The sequence below is a fragment of the Etheostoma spectabile genome, chromosome 15 (genome assembly GCF_008692095.1).
Source record: "Etheostoma spectabile isolate EspeVRDwgs_2016 chromosome 15, UIUC_Espe_1.0, whole genome shotgun sequence".
Classification (NCBI taxonomy): Eukaryota; Metazoa; Chordata; class Actinopteri; order Perciformes; family Percidae; genus Etheostoma; species Etheostoma spectabile.
The window spans coordinates 11,013,836-11,038,362 of NC_045747.1; the positions used below are offsets into that span (position 1 = coordinate 11,013,836).

The following is a 24,527-nucleotide window of genomic DNA, read 5'->3' on the forward strand; positions in this document are numbered from 1 at the left end:
ATCTTTCACCACTGACCATGGAATGGCGTCAGTTCTCATGTCATTGGGTTTATACCTCTGCTGCTGCCTCACGCATGAGTACTCTAAAGTTTTCCTTGTTGTGAGAATCATCCAAAAACTCGCTAGGAGACAAAACAGGGAGGGAGTGGATGGACTGCATGTGAGGAGCGATTAAATCAGCAGCATAGTAAATGTGATTCTTTAAAATTTTCTTTGCATTCTTTTCTAGTGACTAAGGTTTTTTTAGATTACATGCATGTTAAAACAGTTCCTACAGAAAGTACGTACATACTGGTATCCAAAAACCCACCTGTCTCCAAGTGTTTAATTGTTATTTCTGTATTTTGTATGGTGACTGGTCATGGCTTTGGGATGTATTTCAATGATTTAGTCATTAAACATTTTTAAAACCTAACTATCTTAATTCTTTTTAAATTGGCATGTTTCATTCTGATCATTTAAAAATAGTTTTTTTTTTCTTTGAATCCTTGGAGTTAATTTCCGATGTAATTGTACATCTTTAATTAACCACTTGCAACACTTGCATTAACAGAAATGTATTAAACGTTTCTTGACAGTCTATTCCTAAAGCATGTCATCTGTAAAACCCTTACACCTCATTTTTTCTTAATGTCAACTTGGTTTGAACATTTCCAACTGACTTTACTATAAAGGATTTAAAAACTCCTTGCTTTCTTAGTTTTTTCCTCGTCAAGGCATGTGATTGCCTCCTCTCCCATGTTTATGTTGGCAGTTTTGACCTAATGAACCCTTCCCTCCCCCATACTTTATTCCAGTTGTCTGTGGGATGGAAGAGTGCAGAAGAGAGGTCTAAAGCAGACTTTGAAATTTCCCCTTCGCTTTGCTTAGCATAAGAGCACGCTTTTCACTGATTGCTCCCCCCATTGCATGGAAAACAATGGAGAGACATAGGCTAAACTGTTGTAAATCTGAGTTCAGTTAACCCAACTAACCATGCTTTAAACTAATGAGCTTTTACTGACCAACTGACACTAACATAACATTGTCGACCTTTGGTCTTTGACTCTGTGTCAGGGCTGACATATAGTCTGGACACCATCTGGTCCTGTTTGTTGTTTTAAGCAGTTATTTTCTATCAAGTGGAAGAAGAACAAGGACTACATCCCCTTTCAGTGTTTTCAATTTAACCATTTGCTGATTTTTTTTTTTTTTTTTTTTTTTTTTTTTTTTTTACATTCAGCTTTTATTACACATTAAGTATTACTGTCCTTTGTTCAATCCATACTTCTATGTTGTAGTGCATATTTAAGTATTATTAGTTGCATAAACACAAAAATGTTGAATATTGAGATACAAAGGTGACATTGACCTAGTGGAGAAGCAGGTAAGATATTCGTTTCAGTCACATCCCATTAACACTTATGGGTTCCTCTTGTCACCAGTGCATAAGCCTGACTATTTTCCTTCATCTTCCTGGTACCCCTCTCTCCCTGCCAACCTTTCTCTCCCCCACATCTTCTCCTTGCTGTGTAGGTGATCAGGAAAGGCTGGCTAACCATCAACATCAGCATCATGAAAGGAGGATCCAAGGAGTACTGGTTTGTCTTGACTGCAGAGTCCCTGTCCTGGTACAAAGATGAGGAGGTGAGAAGAATTTCTTTTCCAGGGCTGTATTTCACTGGACACTAGGGAAATGGATAGCTAAGATAAGATGACACAGCACCATAGGAATGCATAAAGATGAAGATAATGCGTTCGGCACTGTTGGGATAAGCTTTCCCAAGTGGAGTTTGGGTGTCATCACCGGCGGCAGCTGGAGGTGTGTGCGTCCCAGCCCAGCCTAACCAATGTGCAGACTACTGTTCAGCTGTAGCCGGATGAACAGGTAGTCTGAACACTGGGCAGGCGGGGGGGTGAGGAGGACTCTGATAAGAGGAAGGTCCCCGAGGTCATTACGACTGCAGGTCACTACCCTAGGACAGTAGGACACAGGGCACAGAGAGCAAACATTACCGCAGTGAAACAATTGCACATATTAACAAAATAAGCCACAAACATGGAATTGGATAATATATCGGGCCCTATTCTACTGAAAACCCACTGTTTTGTCTTATTAAGCAGATATTATTTCAAATAGAGATTCATATGAAAAATCTAACCTTTTATAACCTTGCTTTCAACCGATTTTAAGCTAATAAATCCAGACACGGTGGGACTGCATTTCCTTTTGGCTAAATGTTTACAGAATGTGCAAACTCTGCTCTACAGTTAGTGTTAGTTTTCAAGGATCTGGGCATTAACTTTCAGTAAAACAGACATTTTAGTGCACTGTAATGGTCTAGTTTCACTGGTCATTTGAATTTAGATGTTACACTTTATTTAAATGGTTTTAAGTGTAAAGAGCATCGCATTTGCTTTACTCACCACTTGATTTTTTTTTCTCAAGGACTCAGTCAAATTCTTTCTTTTCCATTCCTCCAGTGAAATAAAAAATACCCCTTAAAGATACCACTGCTAAAGATGATCTCCAGTCCAGTGGCCTCAGTGTGTCCAAACACCAAATGGAAGCGGTGCATTTTTATGTCGCTCGCCTTTTGCAAAAAAGAGAGAGGGTGAGAGCAGGAGGATGGTGGAGGCAAACTGACGTGGCAGGCGGGCTGAAATGTTCCAGCCGGGATCTGACTTTGGAATTTGCAGGAAATCGTACTGGGGGGGGGGCGCTTGTCCACATGAGTCCTCCTGTATCTTTTAGTCAGTTAGGTGTGTGTGTGTGTGTGTGTGTGTGTGTGTGTGTGTGTGTGTGTGTGTGTGTGTGTGTGTGTGTGTGTGTTGCTCTTTGTGTTAGTGCAGACATAAATGCTTCCAGATGTCTCTGCTCAACAGCAAAAGCTGGCACCCCCCCACCCCCTCAAGCTCCTCCTCTTCTTCCTCTCATCCTCCTCTGTCCCATCATGCATTTCTCCATCTCACCAGCCTGGTGGTGGTCCACACAGAGAGAATGCATTGTGTCATGGCTACTCATTGGTGGAGAACTGTTTTCATCTCCATTACCAAAATATACACAATTACTCACTCTTTTCTGTTGTGTTTTCCAGGTTTCTGTTCTACTGTTAACACCCATTTCTTCTGTCTCCATCATGCTAGGAGAAAGAAAAGAAGTATATGCTGCCCCTGGATAACCTGAAGATCAGAGACGTGGAGAAAGGCTTTATGTCCACAAAGCACATCTTTGCAATCTTTAACACCGAACAAAGGTCAGATTTATCTTAAGTGAATGTGTGAATGCACATGTACCTTACCTATCTGGTGTGCACACGTCATTGTGTTCTTGCTAATCCTACACACACACTGTGTTTTTGGTTTATCTGTACAGGAACGTGTACAAGGATCTTCGCCAAGTAGAACTGACCTGTGATACTCAAGAGGATGTGGACAGCTGGAAAGCATCCTTCCTCAGGGCAGGAGTATATCCGGAGAAGGACCAGGTATGTGGGTTGTTGGGTGGGGCTTTTTGTTTCTAATAATACATCAGTTAATATCACATTGGTCATTAACACCTGCACCTCTGTATTTCTCTGTGTGCACATTTTGGAAATTGTCATAACTTATGCTTCTACAGAGAGAAACTATGGAGATGTATTTATGATATGTTAATACTTCATCTTTGTTGTGTGTGTTGTTGTCAGGTGGAGAATGAAGACGCTGCCCCTGCAGACACATTCTCTATGGACCCTCAGTTGGAGCGACAGGTGGAAACCATCCGAAACCTGGTGGATTCGTACATCAGCATCATCAACAAAACCACCAGAGACCTCGTGCCCAAGACAATCATGCATCTCATGATCAACAGTGTGAGTTCCACCACTCCTCAGCAGCAGATACAAGCCATTAACAGACAAAGTGTCTGCAGATCTTGATATGGAATGAAAGAGGTCTGAGTTTGTTCCTTTAACACTGTGAATTGTGGTATTTCACTTATGGATACTTTACAGAAAAGAAGGCTATTTATATATGACCACCACTTGGTGCAGTTTAGAGTGCTGAGCTGACTGTGTAAGTGTACTCTCCCACACCTAATGCGGTGTACTGTGCTAAATGCTGGCAGTAGTTGGATTTAAAAATGAACAGCAGTGCACTGCAGACCAAAAGACTGCATATTGTAAATTTGCATGTTGCCCATTTGCATGTTGCCCCTACATACCAAATAAACATTTTTGTACAAACCATGTAGACCTTTATATATATATATATATATATATATATATATATATATATATATGATGGTATTATTTCAGTAACTGATATGCAGACAGTTATGTTGCCATTATTCAGCAAATGTAGCATCCTACATTATTCTTTATACATGTGATCAAGGCACCTGATAAGCCAGTGAACTGAGCTTGAGATTAGATAAAATTCTATTTAATGTTTAAATGTCATCACACCATGGAGGTGTGCATAGTAGCGTTTTGTTTTCTTGTTCATTTTAGTAGCAACAGGGGTCATGTATTTCATGTTCACACAAGGTCATCAATTTAAAGACACTAATTAACAGGATTAATGGTTCATGCTCACAGGGACTTATCCACTATCCATTTATTAGGTTTTATTATTGTGGTGATCTCACTTAATGATCAGAGACACACACACACACACACACACACACACACACACACACACACACACACACTCACTCTACACTGGCACCATTGTCTACTAGGCAGCTTTTTTTCCATGGTCAATATTTAGTTTAAAGTTCAAATATCTCAAATCAATACATTGTTTTTTGGTCTTGTGGTTAGATAGTCCCGTCCTTTCTTAGCCATAGTCTTGATCATTTTACTTCTGCTCTTGTTTTTAGCGATGTACAGTAAGTTGCCACATTGAGTTTTAATACTATTAACTTCCATTCAGGCAAAGGATTTCATCCACTCAGAGCTATTGGCCTATCTCTACTCCTCTGGGGACCAGAACAGCCTCATGGAGGAATCCCAGGACCAGGCCCAACGTAGAGACGAAATGTTGCGCATGTATCATGCACTCAAGGAGGCACTGCTCATTATTGGCGACATCAGCGCCAACACGATCACCACCCCAGTTCCCCCACCCATAAATAACACCTGGATCCAAGAAGCAAGGTGAGATGAGGGTCAACTAGCATTAAGTTGAGCATCAGGTAAAACAGCGGAAAGATGCAGTGTCTAATAACACACAGTTTGAAACTGTGAGCATGTTTAAATGGATGAGGTTAGGAGCAGTGAGGGGAAAAAAAGACATTGTTTACCTTTTACTATTATGCCTGCCTTACTGAATTTGAAAAATGTTATAATCACACAAAAAAAGAGCATCAAACACCTCGGATTAAAATCCCTCACTTCTAGCTCTACAGGAAAAATAATGGGATCTTTTGGGTGATTATTACAATGTCAGTTTCATTTAACCATATCCTCCTCTTAGCCCCACCCCTCAGCGCAGGCCAACTCCTACAGCTGCCGCAGCGGCCCCCAGCCGCCCGCCTGCTGTTCGTGGCCCAACACCAGGACCACCCCTGAACCCTTCCCCTGCCTTCGGAGCTCCGCTCAACCCCTCTCCGGCCTTCGGTGCACCACCCATCCCATCTCGCCCAGGCCCGCCCATCAACGCTTTCAACAGCCACCAGGATCCCTTCAGCGCACCCCCACTGATCCCCTCCCGGCCAGCCCGTGTCCCACCCGGTGTACCCAGGTAGGACTTCCTTTTACAATGAGATTACCAATACTTTGTGTGTATATTATGCAATTTTTTGTTGCACTGTATTTTTGTTATGTCACTAACTTCTCATCATCCTCTGTCTTTCAAGAGTCACAGGCATGGTTAGTCATTTCTCATTCTCACCAGTTATCCCATCTTAGTATTTAATATGTCTTTCATTCATTCATTCTCCTTACTCTCTCCCTCTGTCGTCCCCTTCCCTCTTTTCTCTCTGTCGGGTTGTTTTGGTTTCGCCACTGTCTCTTTGTGAGTACGTCTCACTCCTTGTTCTGTTTCTTCTCTCCCCGTTGTAGCCGAAGACCCCCTGGTGCTCCTTCTCATCGGCCCACCATTATTCGCCCTGCTGAGCCCTCCCTCCTAGACTAGACCTGTGGCATAGCCCACCTAAGTGTGTGTGTTTGTGTGTGGATGTGTGTATCTGCACACTAAAGGGCGGGGGCGGGGGCTCGAGAGGAGGGGCTGACTGATAGCAGTGCATAATTTGCATCGTCCGGCCACATTAATGTCTCTCTTCATGCAATGTAAAAAGCTGTTAATGCCATCTTTATCAGTGCACATGAATGACAAAAAGCCCTTAACCACTTGAATATTACATTTGACTGCAGTGTAATACAAAATAAACCCAGCTCACCTGTGGGATGCATTTAGCTTCTATTGGTAGGAGATGTATCAAATTCAGTTCAGTTCAGCTCTTTTTATTGTAAAAAAAATAAGTGTTTATTTTCTTCTGACAAGGTTCCCAGCAGAAGCTCATTAAATAACTTATTATCTGTTACAGACTGGGTTTCCCCTCCCATCCCTCCACCTTTTTAGAATGGCTAAGACGCCCAAATCTAGATCTGTGTAATACACACACACACTTAAACTGTTGTTATGGTCTTCAGTTTCTAACTAAAACAATAGTTAATGATTACTGTTGTTGTTGTTTTGGTGGTGTCGATGAGTTCTGTTGCGTTTTTTTATTTGAGTGACTTTGTCCTTTTTAATGACGTCATAAATGTAGCAGGAATCGCAAGAAAAGCAAAGCATAAAAAGACACAGGGCAGGGTGCATGAGAGAGTAGCTTCAGCCCCCCTTCAGTGAATTGTCCTTCCACAATAAAAAGATGTCAGCCAGATTGGCCATTATAATCCAAGCACTTCTAGCCATGTAGCCTTACCGCAAGTCAGTCATAACGGGGAGGATGTAGTCCGTTACAGAACACTATGCACAAAAACCTAGGAGCCGGAGAGGGACAAGCTGAAGCTCGTCTGAATTTTGTGAGATGCTTTCTCTACATTAATTCTGAGTTTTTAAAGCCTTTAATTATAATTCCTTTACTGTCAATTGAACCCCAAAGAGACCTTCAGACTTCGGGTAGATTTTGTTAATTCCTGGATTAACTGATTCATTTAGAGCCGAGCACAAAGTTCAGTTTCCTCTCAGAAGATAACTCAGTGAAGCGGTGGGGCGTGTAGACGAGGACATGATTTAGAGTATAAAGATGGTATTAAGCATTTAGGAGTTGACGCATCTCTTTGTGGGCTTAGTTCAAGACATTTATTACTGCTACGACTTCTGCTTCCGTGCATTAAAAATATTGTATATAGCTGGCCTATAATGGGTAGTTAGCACTTGTATCTCATTTAATCGCAGGGTTGATGACAGAAATATGCCATTGATTCTAATCAGAGCAAAGACATGTTTAAACATTGTCGTCATATTAAAGTCATTTCGTAGTAATCTAATAGTAATTCTTGGATGTAGGGGAAAAGAGCTTGGTCATCTCCTGATACATTATTTATAACCTGGGCATTTGTCATTTCTTGTGATATTTTTGGTTGCAATTGTATCAGCTGTACATCTCAGTTCCCCCCAGCTTCTGGACTTTTATTTGGGGTTCTGCTACAGGGATTAGCTGTCTAAATGTGTGTGTCATATGTTGGGAGGGCACCTGGGGCCAGACATTGTCTACACAGCTGTGATTATTTAAATAAATTTGTTGATTGCTCCTAGAGGGTATTTGACCATTTAAAACCAATTTAGGGAAAAACTATTCAAGCGGGGCGTGATGTTGGGCTGACGTTTGATCACTGTTGGTGGTGAGCAGGTGGTGGTGGGAGTTGTGGTGTATGAAAGCACACTCTGTCTAAATAAGCTGTCTAGACATTTTTGTTATCAGCACAGAGCATAGACACTTAATTAGCCAACAAGACAAAGAAACTGCAAAGAATTTAAATTGTACCAAACAACGGACTTATGAGACAGAGTGTACTTTTTTTTCTCTACAGGTCTGGCTTTCAATGACAGTGCCACAGGGATTAAAATGAGCTTCTAACACAGCCAAATCTTTAATTTGAAGACCCTTTATATGGTATCTTACCCAAACCCCTGGTACACAAAAATTAGCTCATGTGATGAAACTTCTTTTTGGCCATACGTTTGTTGAAGTCCCCTTGTCACTTCAGCCTGCCCTTGAGAAGCCCAGACTGTAATGCTCTGTAATACATTCAGTTGTGGTAATACTGCCTTCTTCCTAATGGATGTAGCCTGCCTCCTTCCTCTTTCCCTCCCCTCCCCTGGCTAGGTCTGGTGGGAGGGGTTGGAGACCAACCTGTAAAAATCACTTTTTTTTTCCTTCTTTTTTTTTTGCAAATCCTTGTCAAGTGCCTCTGTAGCAATGAATTGATTTGAATAAACAACATGGACTGATTTAGGATGAAGAATAAATAAAGAGGTGTTGTGTACAATAAAGGGACTGGTTCTGGTGGTTGGTGTGTCCTTGTGTCTTGTGTGATCCACTTTCTCTTTTCTCTCTCTCTCTCGCAGACAATGTAGCGTCACTCGTGGTCTTCCTCTCCTCCTTTGCCTCCCTCTCTACATCTAAACCAATATAGACTGACTGCCTGCAAATGTTCTTATGGAAACACAACTGGCAGGTTCTTCCCATGCAGTTTCACCAAATTTGAGTGAAGAACAAAATAATCAAACCTTGTACTAGTAATAGACTTTTGTAATGTTTTAATCAAATTCTACGCCGCCTGTTATAAACTTAATGAACAGGTTTTAATTCACCTCATTTTCTTATGTTTTGTCTTCTCACAGCATTGAGTCAAAGTAGATTTAATGTAACATAGACACTGATCAACAGGTCGAAACCCTTTAAAGTGGAAGGATATTTACTTTAATTCACTGTTGTAAGACGACAAAACATGATAACTTCCAATGGGATGGGAATATTCTTTTTATAGGCAATATATCAAGTTTACCCCAAAATGCATAGAAAGCCCCCATTAAGATTTTTCAGTGTTAGAAGTGTTCTGTTCTAAATATCCTCAAATGTGTTGTCAGAGGTAATCTTTTTTTAAATGTTAATTTTTTTGGTCATCAGCGTTAAATATTCAATCCAGGGTTATGTGCTTATTCATATTCTCCAATGAGCGTTGATGGTGATTTCTTGCTAACAAATTGCCTCAATACAAATGCCATTGCTGTTCCAGGGACTGGGCCGGCAGTATTACCTGTCAAAGTGCATGTCACAAGGTTTGGAGATTAATCTTGATTGATTGTTCCTGAACAGGCGCCCGGCTCCCCGTCGAAACCAGTGGTGACTTTGGACAGCCTGAAGTGGACATGAAGTGCTTTCAATTCACGACAGCAAGACTACAGAAGAACTACATATCTCATTTTCAGTTTGCTCAAACAGAACAGCTGCCTGTTACAGGCCAACATAAGTAAACACTTAAAATAAAATGAAATTATTGATGCATTAAACTAAGTAATCATTTCTATAGTGAATGTTGTTGAAAGAAAAAAAAAAAGTTCTGAGCACTAAACTGTATTGTTGTATGTTCTGTTTGCTACTCTTTGCCACATGATGTCCCAGACTGTCAATTTATTAGAACAAAAACTAATTTGAGATACAGTATTGAACTATTAAGACTTCAACATCAGATAATTCATCATCGGATACAGTGCTAAGTCATAAAGACTTTGGACTGTTTTTATTATTGTATGTCTTTCTTCTGTGATGACAATGGAAAATACCTTTTAAGTGGTGGACCGGGAACATTGAATATGTTCTATGACATAAAAATGTTAATGATTCTGAGCAGTCCCAGGAAGTTTTAACAAAGAAAATATAGTGGTAGTGATTGAAATGCACAATAAGTGCAGCCTTATGTATGTTTTACCCCTTAGTGCAATGCACCCAAATAAAGGCAAGGAAATTAATGTTTCAGTCTAACTTGACATCGGCATGACTACTGATTTCTCCATATTAAACCTCCAGATGTAGAAAATGATCAGGTGACTGTAAATACTTATTTATCACAATAAGAATTTTAGATGTGATCTTTCTAAACAACTTGAGGCTTAGTTAAATAAAAAAAAGTATACTCCGTAGGTGGGTGTTCCGATATTTTGTTTGTTTTGGTTTGATAAAACATAGCCTAGGGTCCTAAATGTTCATGCAAAATGTATTTTGAAATTCAATTAAACAAGATTCTAGTCAGAACAGCTGTGGTTTTATAGGTTCCCCAATGACATTAACAGATATTGGTGCGGCAAGTAGTGGGAACTGCATATGCATTTTTCAAAGAAATGGACAACTAACCTAATAGATGAACAACAAATTGCCTGACGTGGATACATAACACAGTAAATAAGCATTGATGTCGAATTGTATTGGAATTAGTCTGCACGTTGGATAAAAGAAACAACTGCAAAATACAAACTTAAAGTGTATCAGTATGCAATGCCTTAACTCTCTTTTGAACCAGCCTATATCAGCATAATAGAATTTCAGAAATTCAGGCTTTTGGTTTTGGTGTTATTTCAGTGGCCCAATCTGGACATCCCTTTTAAAAATGTCTGTGGGTGCCACTGGCGGCAAGTATTTGTGTGTGTATTTATGTATGTATTGCAGTACTGTATAAATAATTACCATGGGACTGGAATTTAAAAACATCAATGATGAATCAGTTTTCCAAAAGTGTGAACTATCCCTTTAAATTAGGTCCCCAGGGCACATGTCAGTTAGGGTATAGACTGTAAAAGGTTTTTCAGATTTACAAGGTTAGGCATGTGCAAGTGCTGCGCTTTCTTGGCTGGAGGTAGTTTTTGTGACTATGTGCAGACCCGCTTTGTGTCATCAAAGAGGCGTTGAAGGGTGTAGATTTGAGTGACAGCGACGGTGAGCATGACAAGCAGGTTGAGGCAGGACCAAAAGGACACCTGCCACAGGTTGTCCTCCAGAAGGTAGCGGTCCTTTGCCTCAAAGGTCCGCAGCACAGTGAGGACCTGACGGCTCCTCTCCAGGCGCTCGTACACAGAGTCCATCCTCGTCTGAAAGAGGATGAACAGCAGACAGGAGGAGATATTAAAAAGAATGACATTAGATCATTCAAGTGTTCTCTGATGGGAAATCATAGACGCAGCAGATGCAACAGCTCTTTGCTTTTACTCACCCTGATGTCCTCCAGTTTATACTCCAACATGCTATCTGTTGTGGCCACATCCGCCCACTCATTTTGGCCTCCACCTGCACTGCTCTGACCATTTATAACCACCTCAAAGAACACCATCTTCTTTGAGAGTTTACTAAAGCTGTTGTCAAAACACAACCGGTAGTCTCCACCCTCTGTGAGATCCACCCTGCAGGAAATGATAAGGAAACAGCAGGTGATATTTTCTCTCAACAATATCATGGTATCATAAACTATTAACTGTGATGGCAAAAGTCAGTTTTGCTTTTATCTATTGGTAAATATGCATAGTACAGTGTAGTTTTTTTAATTAATTTAAAAAAAAGGAGTAAATCAAGTCTATTTTTTAAAGATTTGCTGACATCAACACTTGACTGAAAGAGTATTACAAGGATTGAGCATCACATCAGCAGCATTTAGAGAACATTTAGGTGACCTACATGTGAATACCATCAGATCTTCTGAAGTCAGAGACCAGCCGGTATCCGTTGGGTGAAATGAGGGCAAAGCCAACATCCAGACCTGACCCAGCTATCACCTGTTAAAGAAACAAGAGCGCTTAAGTTCAGTAATGCAGCATATCCAGACAAGCTTCAGCCAGAATTGCTATCTGATATTCAAATGAAATGCTTCACAGTGCACTGAGTAACAACCTGGCTCGCATAGTATGCCACAGTGATAATAAATGGACAGTTTAGGCATTTGTGTAGGGAAATTCTGTTTTTGTTAACTACTGCCTGCTCTTTTCCCTCTAGTAAAAGGAAAACTCAAGGTAAGACACAGTTCAACAGTTCTGATATGGATTCATTAACCTTCTTAAGGGTTTGGTTGTTGTGTAAGAAAGTACAGCTCAGAACTGAGAAATACTTTGCACATCTATTAGATGAGGAAGGTGCGTAGCAGAAGTATGAGTAGTTCAAAAGTTGCAAAGAAACTCCTGCACACTGTATAACTTGCAAAGTTTAATTAAATAGCTAGCAATGGTTCCGTAGGCCACGTAGGCATACAGTTGTCAGTTGTGTGACTGTCTGTTGAGTGAAGGTTTGGAAAAAGGCAGTAGATTGATGAAAAAGACGTCCACATCAAAGCTGCTGCACAAGCAGCATCATCGTGTAAATTGTTCCAGTGATGATGCCCCAATAATGCTGCCAGGCTTTTCCCTGACTCCAAACTCAGAAACTACAGGGACATGACCAACACAGCCCTGCAGCTGCCACAGGGTGCAGTGGTAGTAAGATGACTGTGTTGTAAAGCAATGCAAAGGTCATGGCCATAATATGACTGAGGTCAATAACACATTACAGTATAAAACTTGACAATTGTACTTTTGAATTTGTATTTTGTGTTTGAAATTAAGTAAACTTAGTAAGTAACTAAGTAGTAAGTACTCTTGCAACATGTTTTTGCAGAATCTATAGCAGTGGTATCTTTAACTCTTCAACTTATTTCAGGATAATTGTCTTCAACAACTTTTTCTTATCTCTCTGCATGCAAGACCAAAGTCTAAAGCCCATTCACTCGTTTTTTAGTTTGACATGATGTGATTCAAAACTTTAAACACATTATACTGTCACTGTACCAAACAGACACAGAGACAATAAGATAAAGAGAAAGTTATATCTACCTGGTATTCAACTTCCATGCTGTCGTTCTTTGCTGTAGTTTGGTAAAAACACTCTGTGCTGCCAGCAGATAATAGAAATGTAAACTCCATGTCTTTCTTTGGCCCCAAACCCAAAGTCAAGTCCACAGTCAGAATTAAACATGCCAGCAAACAGAGCTCAGCCGACACACTTATCATCCTCCACTCACAGTGCATAGTCCATGTAATCCACTTTCACCAACTTAGAGCAACTTTGTTCTATGTAACACATGCACGATGAAGCAGGTTTTCTGTATATCTGTAATTGCTGACTCTCATACTCCGACGGTTGGAAAATAACCTCTCAGTAAAGTTCCTTGACCAGAGCTGAATAATTGTAGCACTATCTGTACAGACCATTAGCGCTCTGCAGTCTGAACTGCAGCCACATGCAAAACTGAGGTGGGGTGACAAAGTGCAATGCACATTATATGATGAGCTTGATGCATGACCATGACTGGTGTATATGACGGGCAGTAAAATTAGTGTACAAATGTACAATAGTGTACAAGTACAATTTAGATTTTTAAATTACTTATCATACTTTTTGTAGTGATTTTTACTTCACTATAATATTATATTACGTTACATGAATAACTCCTTCTAAAAAATGTTGTACTTGTCATGTGCTCTTCCATTCTGTAGAGGGAGCTGTGGGTAAAACCACACAAAAAGCTGGGCCTACAGCTTGGACATCAAAGATGTTTTAAGAATAACTTAATATTGGTTGGTAAGTGAAGAACTTACAGAAATTCTGATACGTATGTGCTAAACTGATGATTTATGATGACATAATGCCTGTATTAATTTAAAATGAGAAATTCCAGTTGCTCACTAAAAATGATCAAGTCACTATAAGCTTGTAGTTTGTACTGTATATTTTTTAATTAACATTTAACTCATAAATTAATTTATACACCACCAAATTAGACAGATGCAGACATTACACATGTTGCTGCATGACAAAATTGTCCTTATAAATGTCTTTTAGCAAGTTGTATTTAGCTTAATTAATATATGTTGTCATTGTTTAAAAAAGTGAAGAGAGCACAGAAAAGAAAGGTGCTTTAAAACCAAAAACCTCTAGCAGGTCCCCACTGACAAAATCAGGAGATGATGGACAAACATGCTTAAGCATGAAGACAATTTGCATCAAAAGTCAAACTAGGTATCAATTGAGTGTCAGTAATCTGATTGTGTCAACATTGCTAAAGACTGTATGCAGCAACATGTTTTTGTTTGCATGGGACCAGTTTAATAAACACAGCTTATGTAACATATTTCTATGAGAAAGGTTCTGCTCTCAGACATACTGATCAAATGCATTGGTCTCAAATACCCTTTCCTATATTACTGGGTTCCAGCTAATTTAGTGGTATGACAATCAAAATTAAGTAATTAACAATTGTTAATTAATAATATTGTGCAAATTCATAGTTTCTTAATGGTGAGTTGGAGGAAGTCATGATACATCCTGCATTATAATTCATTGTCATCATTAGTAATGCATTATAGTTATACATTACTTGAGGGGATAGTTTGGATTTTTTGAAGTGGGGTTTTCTGAGGTACTTCTTCCATACTCAATGTATTACCTACAGCAGATAGCAGTTGGCACATACCCGTTTTGGAGAAGCCGGCAGGAGGACAGTCACAGATGGCCCACCTAAATGAAACCAATGTATGTCCGTTTAGTGTACGCTATATTTAGAATATTTTCACCACTTTTCCTTGCCGTCAGACAGCCCTGTTTAAGTTTAAACAGGGTAACTGAAGGCGTTCTGTGCTCTCGTCAAGGCCACCAGACTGCTTAGATCTATATATATTTAGATATTAAACCTGATAGATGTGCTTCAAAATAAATGTGAATCTGGATATAAAAGCAATGCCTCAAACTCATATATTATGTTAATGAATTGATACGTGCAACCATCACTGTGTTTTAAAATTACAACCTTGAAGGTCTCTATTTCGGACTTTGCGGTGGCACATATGATAAGCAGTAATTGCTGGTGTGTTTTAGGACAGTGTGGCCTGTGTAATATTTACTCACAACGCTAGCAGAGTCTGGAATAAAACAGTACACTGCCTCACTTAACAAGTGAGTTGAAGAGCAAGTCTGTTGAGTTGCCTCCCCCTACCCTCTCTGCCGGACCAAACTCTGCTAGGTTACCTCATTATAGGTAATAGATAGTTACTGTAACAGACATTTATTTAATGAAAATCTTTGAGATAATTAGTTTAAACCTTCTGAGAATGTCACTTATCTGGGCATCAAACATGTCTCTCAATTAGATAAAATAGTACAGTGTAATTATAAACCTGTAAATTGAATTGAATTGATTCAGTTTGAAATATATTATTATTATTATTACTATATTATATATTGAAAGATATATCTCTTAATTGGCAAGTTAAATGTATTAAAAATTAATATTCTGACTACATTTTAATTGTTGTGTAATTTGTTTCCCAGTAGTCCCTCAGCACCACCACAAGGACTGTTTAAGAGAACAAGAAACACATTTTGCAAATTTGCATGGAATATGTTTGGCATCCCTGAGTTTCATATATGCCGCCGGATGCATGTCTTTTCTTATGTCTTCAACTTTCTTTGTATTGGAATTCTAAATTCCGGTTGATCTATGAAAACTATGGTTGTCCTCAGATCTCTGCAGGGTAAAATGAGACAGCTTGCCAGACTATCTGTCCAATCTGAATTTTCTCTCGCATGACTAAAATAACTTTTGAGGCAATTTTGCAGCTGCTCCATGCGAAATTTAGCACCACCCAAAACGATTGTGATTAGTTTAAAGAAATGCCAATTAACCAAACATTTTTCTCCCCTCCCAGAATGTTATTTGAACCAGCCAGAGTCTCCTTCGCAGAATGTGGAGGATGGTCTATATATTTGTAAGATGTATTAGAGCAGTATCAGTCAAAGGGTTTAACCTGAATGGGATTCTTTGCTTATCTCTGCAGAAAAAAATGTACTTGAAGGTCAGAAGTCAGGAAGGGAGCAGAGCAGCTTGGATGTCCATTTCTGTACATCACATCATGCTTGTTAGGTTTTTTAATTCAGTTTGTATTAGGCCATGTGCCCTCCTGCCCATTTGCTGGTCAATGCGAGATATATTGTTAACTGAATCAAAACAAAAAGCTAAAATAAAAAATAAAAACTTCAAACCTGGGGCTGTAGCTACCATTGGCCATTTCAGACCCTTTCATCTCAGCCTATAGGAGGGAGAGTGTAGTTGTGAAGTTTAACATTGGTAGTCCCCAAAGAAGAAGTTGGTAATATCATGGTGCAGATTAGAACCTAAAGTGAAATGTAAGCAACTAAAATTGTTGAATGTTAGAACATTGTGTCAAATTTCTTGTTATTACTGTGACTTATAAGGTGTGATGTGATCCTAGTAGCCCCTGGTAGCTACCATTTTTTCACCTCATGTTCATTTCCATCTATCACACAAAGACAATTATTTTTATGAGGTGGGTGAACTATCACAGAGGTGTGATCAAGAGAAAAAGTGTATAGCATTTAAGACCCTTAAACGTATACACAGTCTAAACTTGCCACTTTACCTCACCCTACCCTGGCTGAGTTTGGTTGCTTCAGTAGTTTTATTTTCTTACATGCTTATGCCTGGCAACTCTGCTCTGTTCTCTGCAACAAGACACACAGGTTTAACGTTGTGGATTTATCAGAGAGACAGAGAGAGAGAGTATAGGCAAGAGAGGAAGTGTGAATGGAGATATTTCAACATTGCTATAACAGTGAAGTGGGAGGGTGTGAAGGGAAAGTTGAAATACAATGTACTTGGTCTCCCACTTAGTGATTGTCGTCTTCTACCTTGAGTGTAAGGTTTTGCAGCTTCATGGGAAAAAATGCATGTGTAGACAGGTGCAGCTCAACCTTAAGAAGGGGCTTTGGTGATACATCTCAAGATTTCTGTATCTGAGTATGTTCTTATCTGACTACTCGAGAGCCATCTCCACTTGAACCAACCACAAGGAAGCCCACCCATTTTGCTGCTGTGTCACCCTCTGCTCTGTATCTCAAGTCTATTTGTCTCTGCGGCCCCTTTGAAGCAGCACCCTCTGACAACGTCTAGAGGATATTACCAAACAGAATCGTTTTTCAGTTTCAGAGAGAGCCCTCTAGCTATGTCCAAGGATGGATACCCCTCTGTGTATGTGGTGGACACCTATGCCACCCGGCCTCCACTGCCACCCAGGCTGAGCCAGAGGCGACAGCGTGCCGGACTGGCACAGACCCTGCTGATCCTGCTGGTGAGCGTGGCGTTGTGCGGCATGGTTATCGAAGCCTGCTTCATCTACCGTCTCTACCAACCTGAATCCGTGAGTATCAACCCCATCGCTGAGTCGACTCCTGCTTACAATACTCGATTATTCCTGTGATTTCTTCTCAAAGTGTCACAGTGTCTCTGTTTTTGATTGATTTCATTTCCCTTCAAATCCCTTGAAATCTCACTTTACTCATAAGATCTTATTCAGCTTTTACACCATATTCTCACTTTCACTTCTCTTGTTTTCTAACAGTTTTCTCTTTCTTGTTTTCTGTCACCATCAACCTAAAACTTTGTTTGATGTATTTTTGTCAACAACACCTTTAGTTTTCTTGTTGTAAGTATTCATAATGGGACCTTTTCTGTTTTTCTCAGAAACATTTTGATTTTCTTTAAACACTTCAGTCTTACTTATTTATACTTTAATATTTTCATTCAGAAATGGAATTACATATCAATCAAATACATATTGATACTATCAAGGTCAACGTTTTCCGACAAAGATGGCAAACTACAAAAATGAATGACCTCGGAACACATAATAGCATCGTGAAATATTATGAAAGCAACAAACTTTCATATGTTGGTGACGAGAAACTTACTTCAGAACTGTACAATCTTAACATTGTGAGTTGTATTAATTCAATTTACAATACAAAGTACAATTGCAAGGACAATTACCATTGTTCACATAACTACACGCGTGTCCCAGAGTCACATGCTACGTGTGGTAAAACCGCCTGTTATGACCAATGTGGAAATTATTTAAAAGTCTAATTGTGGTGACAGATGTTCCCATCGTGTCATGAAGGAGTTAAGGTGTGATTTTTAAAAAAGAAATTAGAATATTGGGAGAAAAACACACTTTATACAACACTTGGAGAGCTTGTCTGTGTTTAGTGAAGCAAAGGAATCTCGTGATAGGAACACAACTGACATTTACTCCAATCTAATTGTTTTCCCCAAAAACTGCTGACGTTGAAATAATGTCACGGTTATGGGGAAGAGAGTATAGATGGAGAAGTGTGGCCTGTGTATGAGAAATCTCCACTGACGTCCCCGGATGGTAGGGGCATGCAGACGTGATGATCCAAGATAGTGAGTGGTCGGTGGTTTTACTGTATTGCTGTGACTCAGTTTCCTGGCCTCGTCGGATGCTCTGTGTGAGGGCAGCAGTCACGGGGTAGGGGGAGAGGGAGGGGGCTTTCTTCTTTCTACACTGTTTGGCACACAAAGGTATACATACAGTACAAACAAGGGACGGTGGAGAAAAGGAAGTGGTCTATTTCCTGTAGCATGATTGTGATCTACTTTTTGTTTATTACCGGAAAGATAGACCTCTTCTACTTTGTTCCACAGAAAGATAACATCATAGAAAAACCAAAGGGGGTCCTTAAAACAAAATTCAGATTTTAGGTTCAGTGAGATCGCAGATTTTTATATCTTAATTTTGCAATTTGGTCACGTATCCAGCAAGGGTGATTGAGCCTGCTTTTAGATTTGCATTTGCATGCTCACAAACACAAAAAAATATATACAACTGAGAGGTAACCCTTTTTTTTCCTGTTGCAGGCCCCCTCAGCATCGTCCTCTAAGCTCACTGGAGGTATGTCTCAGCACGTTTTACTTAACCAACAAATGTTACGTTACTTACTTAATCAGTCACATTATGTCTGTTCCTCACACAGGTGAAGTCATTTCTCCTTCCATTGAAAGTCCCAGTCTTATTCTTCCGTCCAAACCGGTTGCACATCTGACAGGTGAGACCAGTGTTGATGTTCCTCCATTAACATAGTGTTCAATTTATGAATGACATACATTGTTGTAGCGTTTGCTCTTTATATTGTATTCATCATTTGAAGTCCCTGTTTAATGTGACAAATACATTGTATGAATAAAATGAGGAATCTTCACACTGTTCCTGTTTTTCCCCCCCAGATGGACAAGATGTAGTTCACGAAAAACACATCATGGCATGGAGCATGAATGCAGACCCTCTTCTCTATGAAATGGACTACAAAGACAGAGGTCTCGTCATTCAGAAGGAGGGTTATTACTATGTCTATTCCAAGGTTTCCTTCTTTGTCACTGATAGGTTTAACCACTCTGTTAACCGGAAAACTGATCGGTACTTTGGGGGAGATATTCCCCTCCTAATGTCCAGAAAATACGGAAAAATGCAATCCAACAGTTACCTGGGTGGAGTGTTTCACCTCACAAAAGATGATGTCCTTTTTGTAAAAGTGAGCAATACCTCAAACATTCGGCGTCACAATTCCTTTGAGAACATCTTCGGTGCATATATGATATAAATATCACATTGATGTTTCACAATGAATCCAAACGCTTGGAAAAGAGTCTTTAAAAGTTGAAAATAAATGCCAAAGAATCTTCTTGAGAATTATTGATTCTCTTTGTGAAGAACAAGTAGGTATGTATCTGGAAAGATGAAGGTGTGAAAACCTCTTTGTGCCTCTTTGAGTATGGTGAAGGTTAAGACCGTACTGAAGACTTGTTTTTATTGGGGGGGGGGGAACTCATACATTTTTGAGTATGTGTATTTAAAAAAAAACTTTTCTCATCAGGGAATTCTTACATATTTTTTTATATTTTAAACATAATAGTCTGAATGTTACAAAATGATTCATTATAGAAACTTTCATACATTGTTCAGTTTTCCTGCTACTTCATATGGTTGCTGATTATAAACATATGTGTCGTATTCATGCTAAAATTAAAAACATACAAACTGTTTAAAACTGTTGCTCCTTATACATTTCTTTTCATTCTTGCTGTGACACATACTGCACACTATTTATGTATTCCTCCAGTTGTAGAATGAATGATTCTGCTGAATGTATGTACAATAATGTTTACTACATTTTGAAATAAACACATGATTCAAAACTCCTGTTTATTGGTTTTCTCAAGCTTTTTGTTTAGGCCGTCATGTAGCTGAAATATACTCACTTCCTGCTGTGTCAAGTGAGGCCATGCAGGAGTCTTTGCTGAGTGGTCGCAGTTGCATCAGTTTCACCCACTCAGTCCAACCACACCACTCGCTCATAAGAGAAATGTTTTTTTTTTAAATAGAACAGTGACACATGACAAAAAGTGACAACCACGTTCAACCAACATGTGTCCGTGCTGTAACTAACTACACAAGTTATGTGACAAATGTGCATGAGCTGAAGGGGTTGAGAGGGACAGTAGCTGCAATACACCGTCCACACATTTAGATCTGCGTACTTATCTACTATATAGATAATGACATGCTTTCATTACCGTGGTGACAAGCATTATATTACAAGTCATTTAACTGACGCTTTTTATCCAAAGTGATATACAATTGCTATATATGTCAGAAGCCACATGCTTCTGGCGCAAACAGGGGTTAAGTGTCTTGCTCAGGGACACATTGGTAAATGTATCATATCCACTGCGCCATCACCACCCAAGCATGCTGACATACTCAGAAAGCTTCATCACTGTTTGACGCTTCTTTTTTTCGTCTTTTGTATATCTGTCATACAGTCACTGTTACACTTTCCCTTCAGCTGTGCCTGTTCGAAGAAGCCGCTCTTGAAAACACCCACAGAGTTGTGTATTTGTAAACTGAAAAGGAAATGGTAGTGGGGCCTGCTATGGGGTGGGGGGGTGGGGGGGTGGGGTGGGAGGGTGTCTCAGCCAAAGATTGCCTGACTCACTTTTATTTCCAACCCCAGACCCGGAGAGCAGAAGATGCTGAACATGTGTGTGTGTGTGTCTGTGTGTGTGTGTGTGTGTGTCTGTGTTTGTGTGTTTGTGTGTAAACCTCAAAATATTTTTTTTCTTTGGCCTGTACTAGTTTTGTTTTAATTGGTAAAACCCATATACAGATCAGGCTTTTGCTATATATAGTCTGAACTCATAAGCAAACAAACTGTCTATCAAATCATGGGTGACCTTATTAGCTCAGACATTTTATATTCTCCTTTCATGAGTCTTTATCTTCCAGCGCTGGCTGGCCTATGAGGTGTGAGAGACTGTAAGGAGGGGGAGCTGTAGCAGCAGTGGTTGGGATTCATGCGGTTTAGTTTACTCTCACATTTAAACATAGTTCCAGACATGACTTGTACAGAGAATTTATGTGGGATGACAGTACTAATTATTTGTCTATGATCTCAATCTAATCATTCACATTGTATGAAACAAAACAAAACAAATATTTTCCATTGGTAAAACAGGGCTGTGTTGTAAGATAACACTCTGTTGAGAAACTGTCAACAATTTTCTCAATACCTTTGGAAATAACTACCCATTTGTCACTTAGAAGCCATCCTAACAAACCACATGTGGCGTCTAGAACAACATTGTTCTGCAAAGCAAAACTAAAAGGTGGTCGTGTGACACACAGCACACAGTCCACAGCTGAATACTGTCCCCTTGTGTTGGTCTCTAGATCAGGAGAAGAACAATAGAGTGCTGACATTGAGCAGAGCTTCCAGAGGGTCCACTTTGCTGCTGAGTTTACGGAAACATATTTCACAAAAGAAACTTACACCGTTTGCTTATACAGTATGTTCTTGATAGTTGTTCTCTCTCAAAAATCACCTCACATGCCTTGAATTCTGACAAATATTGTTTTATAATGTGTGTCATTTTTTACTAGCAGTTGCTGATGAGCTTGAAACAGCATGTTATTCAATGATTGCACATTGAATACATGATTTTTCTTTAGCCTCTACTTAACCAGGTTTGTCTCATTGAGGAAAGAGGTCTCTTTTAGAACAGAGACCAGGCCAAGAAAAGCAGCGACACAACGTTTCAACAATAAGCATAACAGGCAAAACACATACAAACACATGGATTCGTCTTACACCACACACATGCTTTCTCTGTGTGGTTTGGGTGAAAATTATGAAAATTAGGGTTTTTCTGAAGCTGTCACACATCCTTAGGCAGATACACAACTTTTGTTACGTCTGGCTTGACATCGGGCAGTGGAAAGCAAAGGTGGGGACAAACCAACCCGTGCAGATGCCTCTAATACATGAGACAAGAGTGGGTGGTAAATGGGTCTGTTGGGTGCATTTTAATTCAACATCTTGGACCTCTCCTCAGGAATCGAAAGCTGTGGTGGCAACAGCTAATACAGACATAGGACTCTGTGGCTGATATATGGAAAAGAAAATGAAACCTCAGTAACTTGGAAAATGTCTTGTCTTTTTAGTGATGACTAACACCACTTTCCAATGACCTTTTGTATACTGTATCTCTATTGGTGTGATGTAGGTAAGATATCATGTTGGATGTTTGTGTAAGAGTTTGCTTTGTCAGTCTGGAGAAAAATATTATTCGACAGCATACGCCAAGGAAGTGCCCCCTGTATCTTTCTATTAGTGACTCATTATCTGCGGGGTCCCACTGTTAACTTATGACCTCTCACTTTCACCTCATATCCAGGGTCTCGAAAATGACTCACAGTCAAAAGCACCAATTCCTCTTTGTAATTTCATTCGCTTTGTTTGGCTATGTATTAGGTCTTTTAAACACATCAAATATAATAAACAGTTTGACAAAATAGTTTTTAATTAGAAAAATGCCAGGAGTTACAGTATGTTGATGTAGTCAGATGTAAAAATGTTCCCAGAACAAATGCTTTTATAATCACACTAACATACACACATCATCAGGGGTGCGAGCAGTTCTGTGTTGCATTAAAAACAATAAAAAAATCATTGACAAAACCACATTTTTTCTCCCAACATCTCTTAGCACATGAAATTTTCCATATAAACTACCAAGTCACGATTTCACTTTTCATAATGTGTGATACAGGTAGGGAAAGAGATTTGGAGGTTGGTTCTGTCTAGTCTTTTTTACTTTTACTACTAATGAAAGGATTTCAGAAGAAATTGTTTTTAAACCAGACCTTTGTCATCATTACTTTCATATATACATATATATTTTTACAAATATGTTAAGTATAAACTGTACAGAAAATAGAAAAGTATTAAGCAAAATAAAACATTCATGCAAAAATAAATTTTAAAAACCGGAATAAACAAGCAAACTATGCACAAGAAGTCTTTTCACTTTTCATTTTAAATTCAGATCATGAAAATGGAAATTATAATGTATGGAAATGTGGTTGTTGTTTTTACATAATAACAAACAATTCTCAAAATCATTACAGACAGTGAAACGACCATAATATTCCATCATACCATGTCTTACCAAATACATAATACATACGTACAGTTACAAACAATGTAGTCTGTAGTTTGTACAAGCTTATATTATTACAATAATTAATCAAGAAAACAGTACAGACCTACATTCCAGTGACTCACTAACAATATATGTTTGCCATACAATGACATACATTGTCACACAGTGACATTCATTCATTGGTTATTCGCTGGAATGTTGTTAAATACAATCGGTATACGTTTTACTGCAAACAATAAATAAATATGACATAAATATATAATTCCTACAGTTCAAAATAATAAATCAGCGAGTAGAAAACAAAGCTGTGATGCAAACAACACAGTTCTGACAGTAGATACGGCACTTCAGATAATACATTCTCTTAGTACTACTACTACACATTTTAACTGTAAGAAACTCCAACAAGGGAAAAAAAAAAGAAAGGACATTGGCTCCCTCTGAATACCTGCTTTACTGACTAATGTGCTCCTGATCACAGCTATTTAAGAAACAATGACAATTTTGCTTTTCAGATCAATACAAAAATACAGTATACTTCATGTTATAACAGTACAATCAGTTTTAAAGTTTGAATTTGAAAACTTTTTCCCTTAAGCACAACAGCAAAGAAGCAGATTTGTAGTGATGACGTAATCCTGTGACCAATCCTGGAGCTACTGTATAGTATATTTGACTTTACTGGCCAAAATAATTGGACACATTCTGTTTTATTGGATGGATTTTTCGTTTTAGTAGACCAGAATTTAAAGTGGTGAGGTTTCTACCCAGCCTGCGGGTAAAAGACGGTGTCCAATGTTGAATCCAACCCATTCATGCATCATCGATGACTGCAGAAAAACAGTTAAGTGATTTGCTGATCTGGTGATCCAAAGCAAAAGACAGAGGTCTGTTTGGTAACAAGTGAACAAATACTGTAAGTGCATCTGAGCAGGACCCACAGCTGGACGGGTGCCCTGGAATGTGGCAAGGATTTAGAATATAGATATGTATTGGATTAAAGTTGCATCTAAGGCTTGAGTATGTAGATGATATCCAAGTGAGAATTTTCTTCATCAATGGTTCGAGCATTGGCTGGCAGGTCGATGACCAGGGTGGCTCCAGCAGAAAGCACCTCTACCTTGCTGAGGAGGCCGGTGCTGCATGTGTTTTCGTTAATCCAGC

The 24,527-nt window shown here is 39.2% G+C and overlaps 3 protein-coding genes across 12 annotated transcripts in view; 2 read left to right on the forward strand and 1 right to left on the reverse strand.

Moving 5' to 3' along the window:
- dnm2a (dynamin 2a) overlaps positions 1 to 10,038 on the forward strand; it is a 36,299-nt gene extending 26,261 nt beyond the window's left edge. For 8 of the 10 annotated variants that reach the window (XM_032538544.1, XM_032538543.1, XM_032538546.1 and 5 more), the window contains 7 exons: positions 1,516 to 1,626; positions 3,127 to 3,236; positions 3,356 to 3,467; positions 3,669 to 3,833; positions 4,897 to 5,120; positions 5,440 to 5,706; positions 6,027 to 8,482. In XM_032538544.1, the coding sequence (XP_032394435.1) occupies positions 1,516 to 1,626; positions 3,127 to 3,236; positions 3,356 to 3,467; positions 3,669 to 3,833; positions 4,897 to 5,120; positions 5,440 to 5,706; positions 6,027 to 6,099 (1,062 nt within the window). In that variant the 3' untranslated portion in view covers positions 6,100 to 8,482. The other 2 variants (XM_032538547.1, XM_032538545.1) reach the window with 2 other exon arrangements.
- Positions 10,039 to 10,088: 50 nt separating this feature from the next.
- On the reverse strand, positions 10,089 to 13,267 carry tmed1a (transmembrane p24 trafficking protein 1a). The gene is made up of 4 exons (XM_032538612.1): positions 12,823 to 13,267; positions 11,639 to 11,736; positions 11,181 to 11,367; positions 10,089 to 11,058 (listed from the first exon to the last, which is right to left on the reverse strand). The coding sequence occupies exons 1-4, from the start codon at positions 13,015 to 13,017 to the stop codon at positions 10,840 to 10,842; spliced, it is 699 nt and encodes a 232-aa protein (XP_032394503.1). The 5' UTR covers positions 13,018 to 13,267; the 3' UTR covers positions 10,089 to 10,839.
- Positions 13,268 to 16,720: 3,453 nt separating this feature from the next.
- tnfsf14 (TNF superfamily member 14) lies at positions 16,721 to 19,804 on the forward strand. Its single transcript, XM_032538613.1, has 4 exons — positions 16,721 to 17,202; positions 18,723 to 18,756; positions 18,839 to 18,910; positions 19,089 to 19,804. The coding sequence occupies exons 1-4, from the start codon at positions 17,008 to 17,010 to the stop codon at positions 19,460 to 19,462; spliced, it is 675 nt and encodes a 224-aa protein (XP_032394504.1). The 5' UTR covers positions 16,721 to 17,007; the 3' UTR covers positions 19,463 to 19,804.
- Positions 19,805 to 24,527: the final 4,723 nt, after the last annotated feature.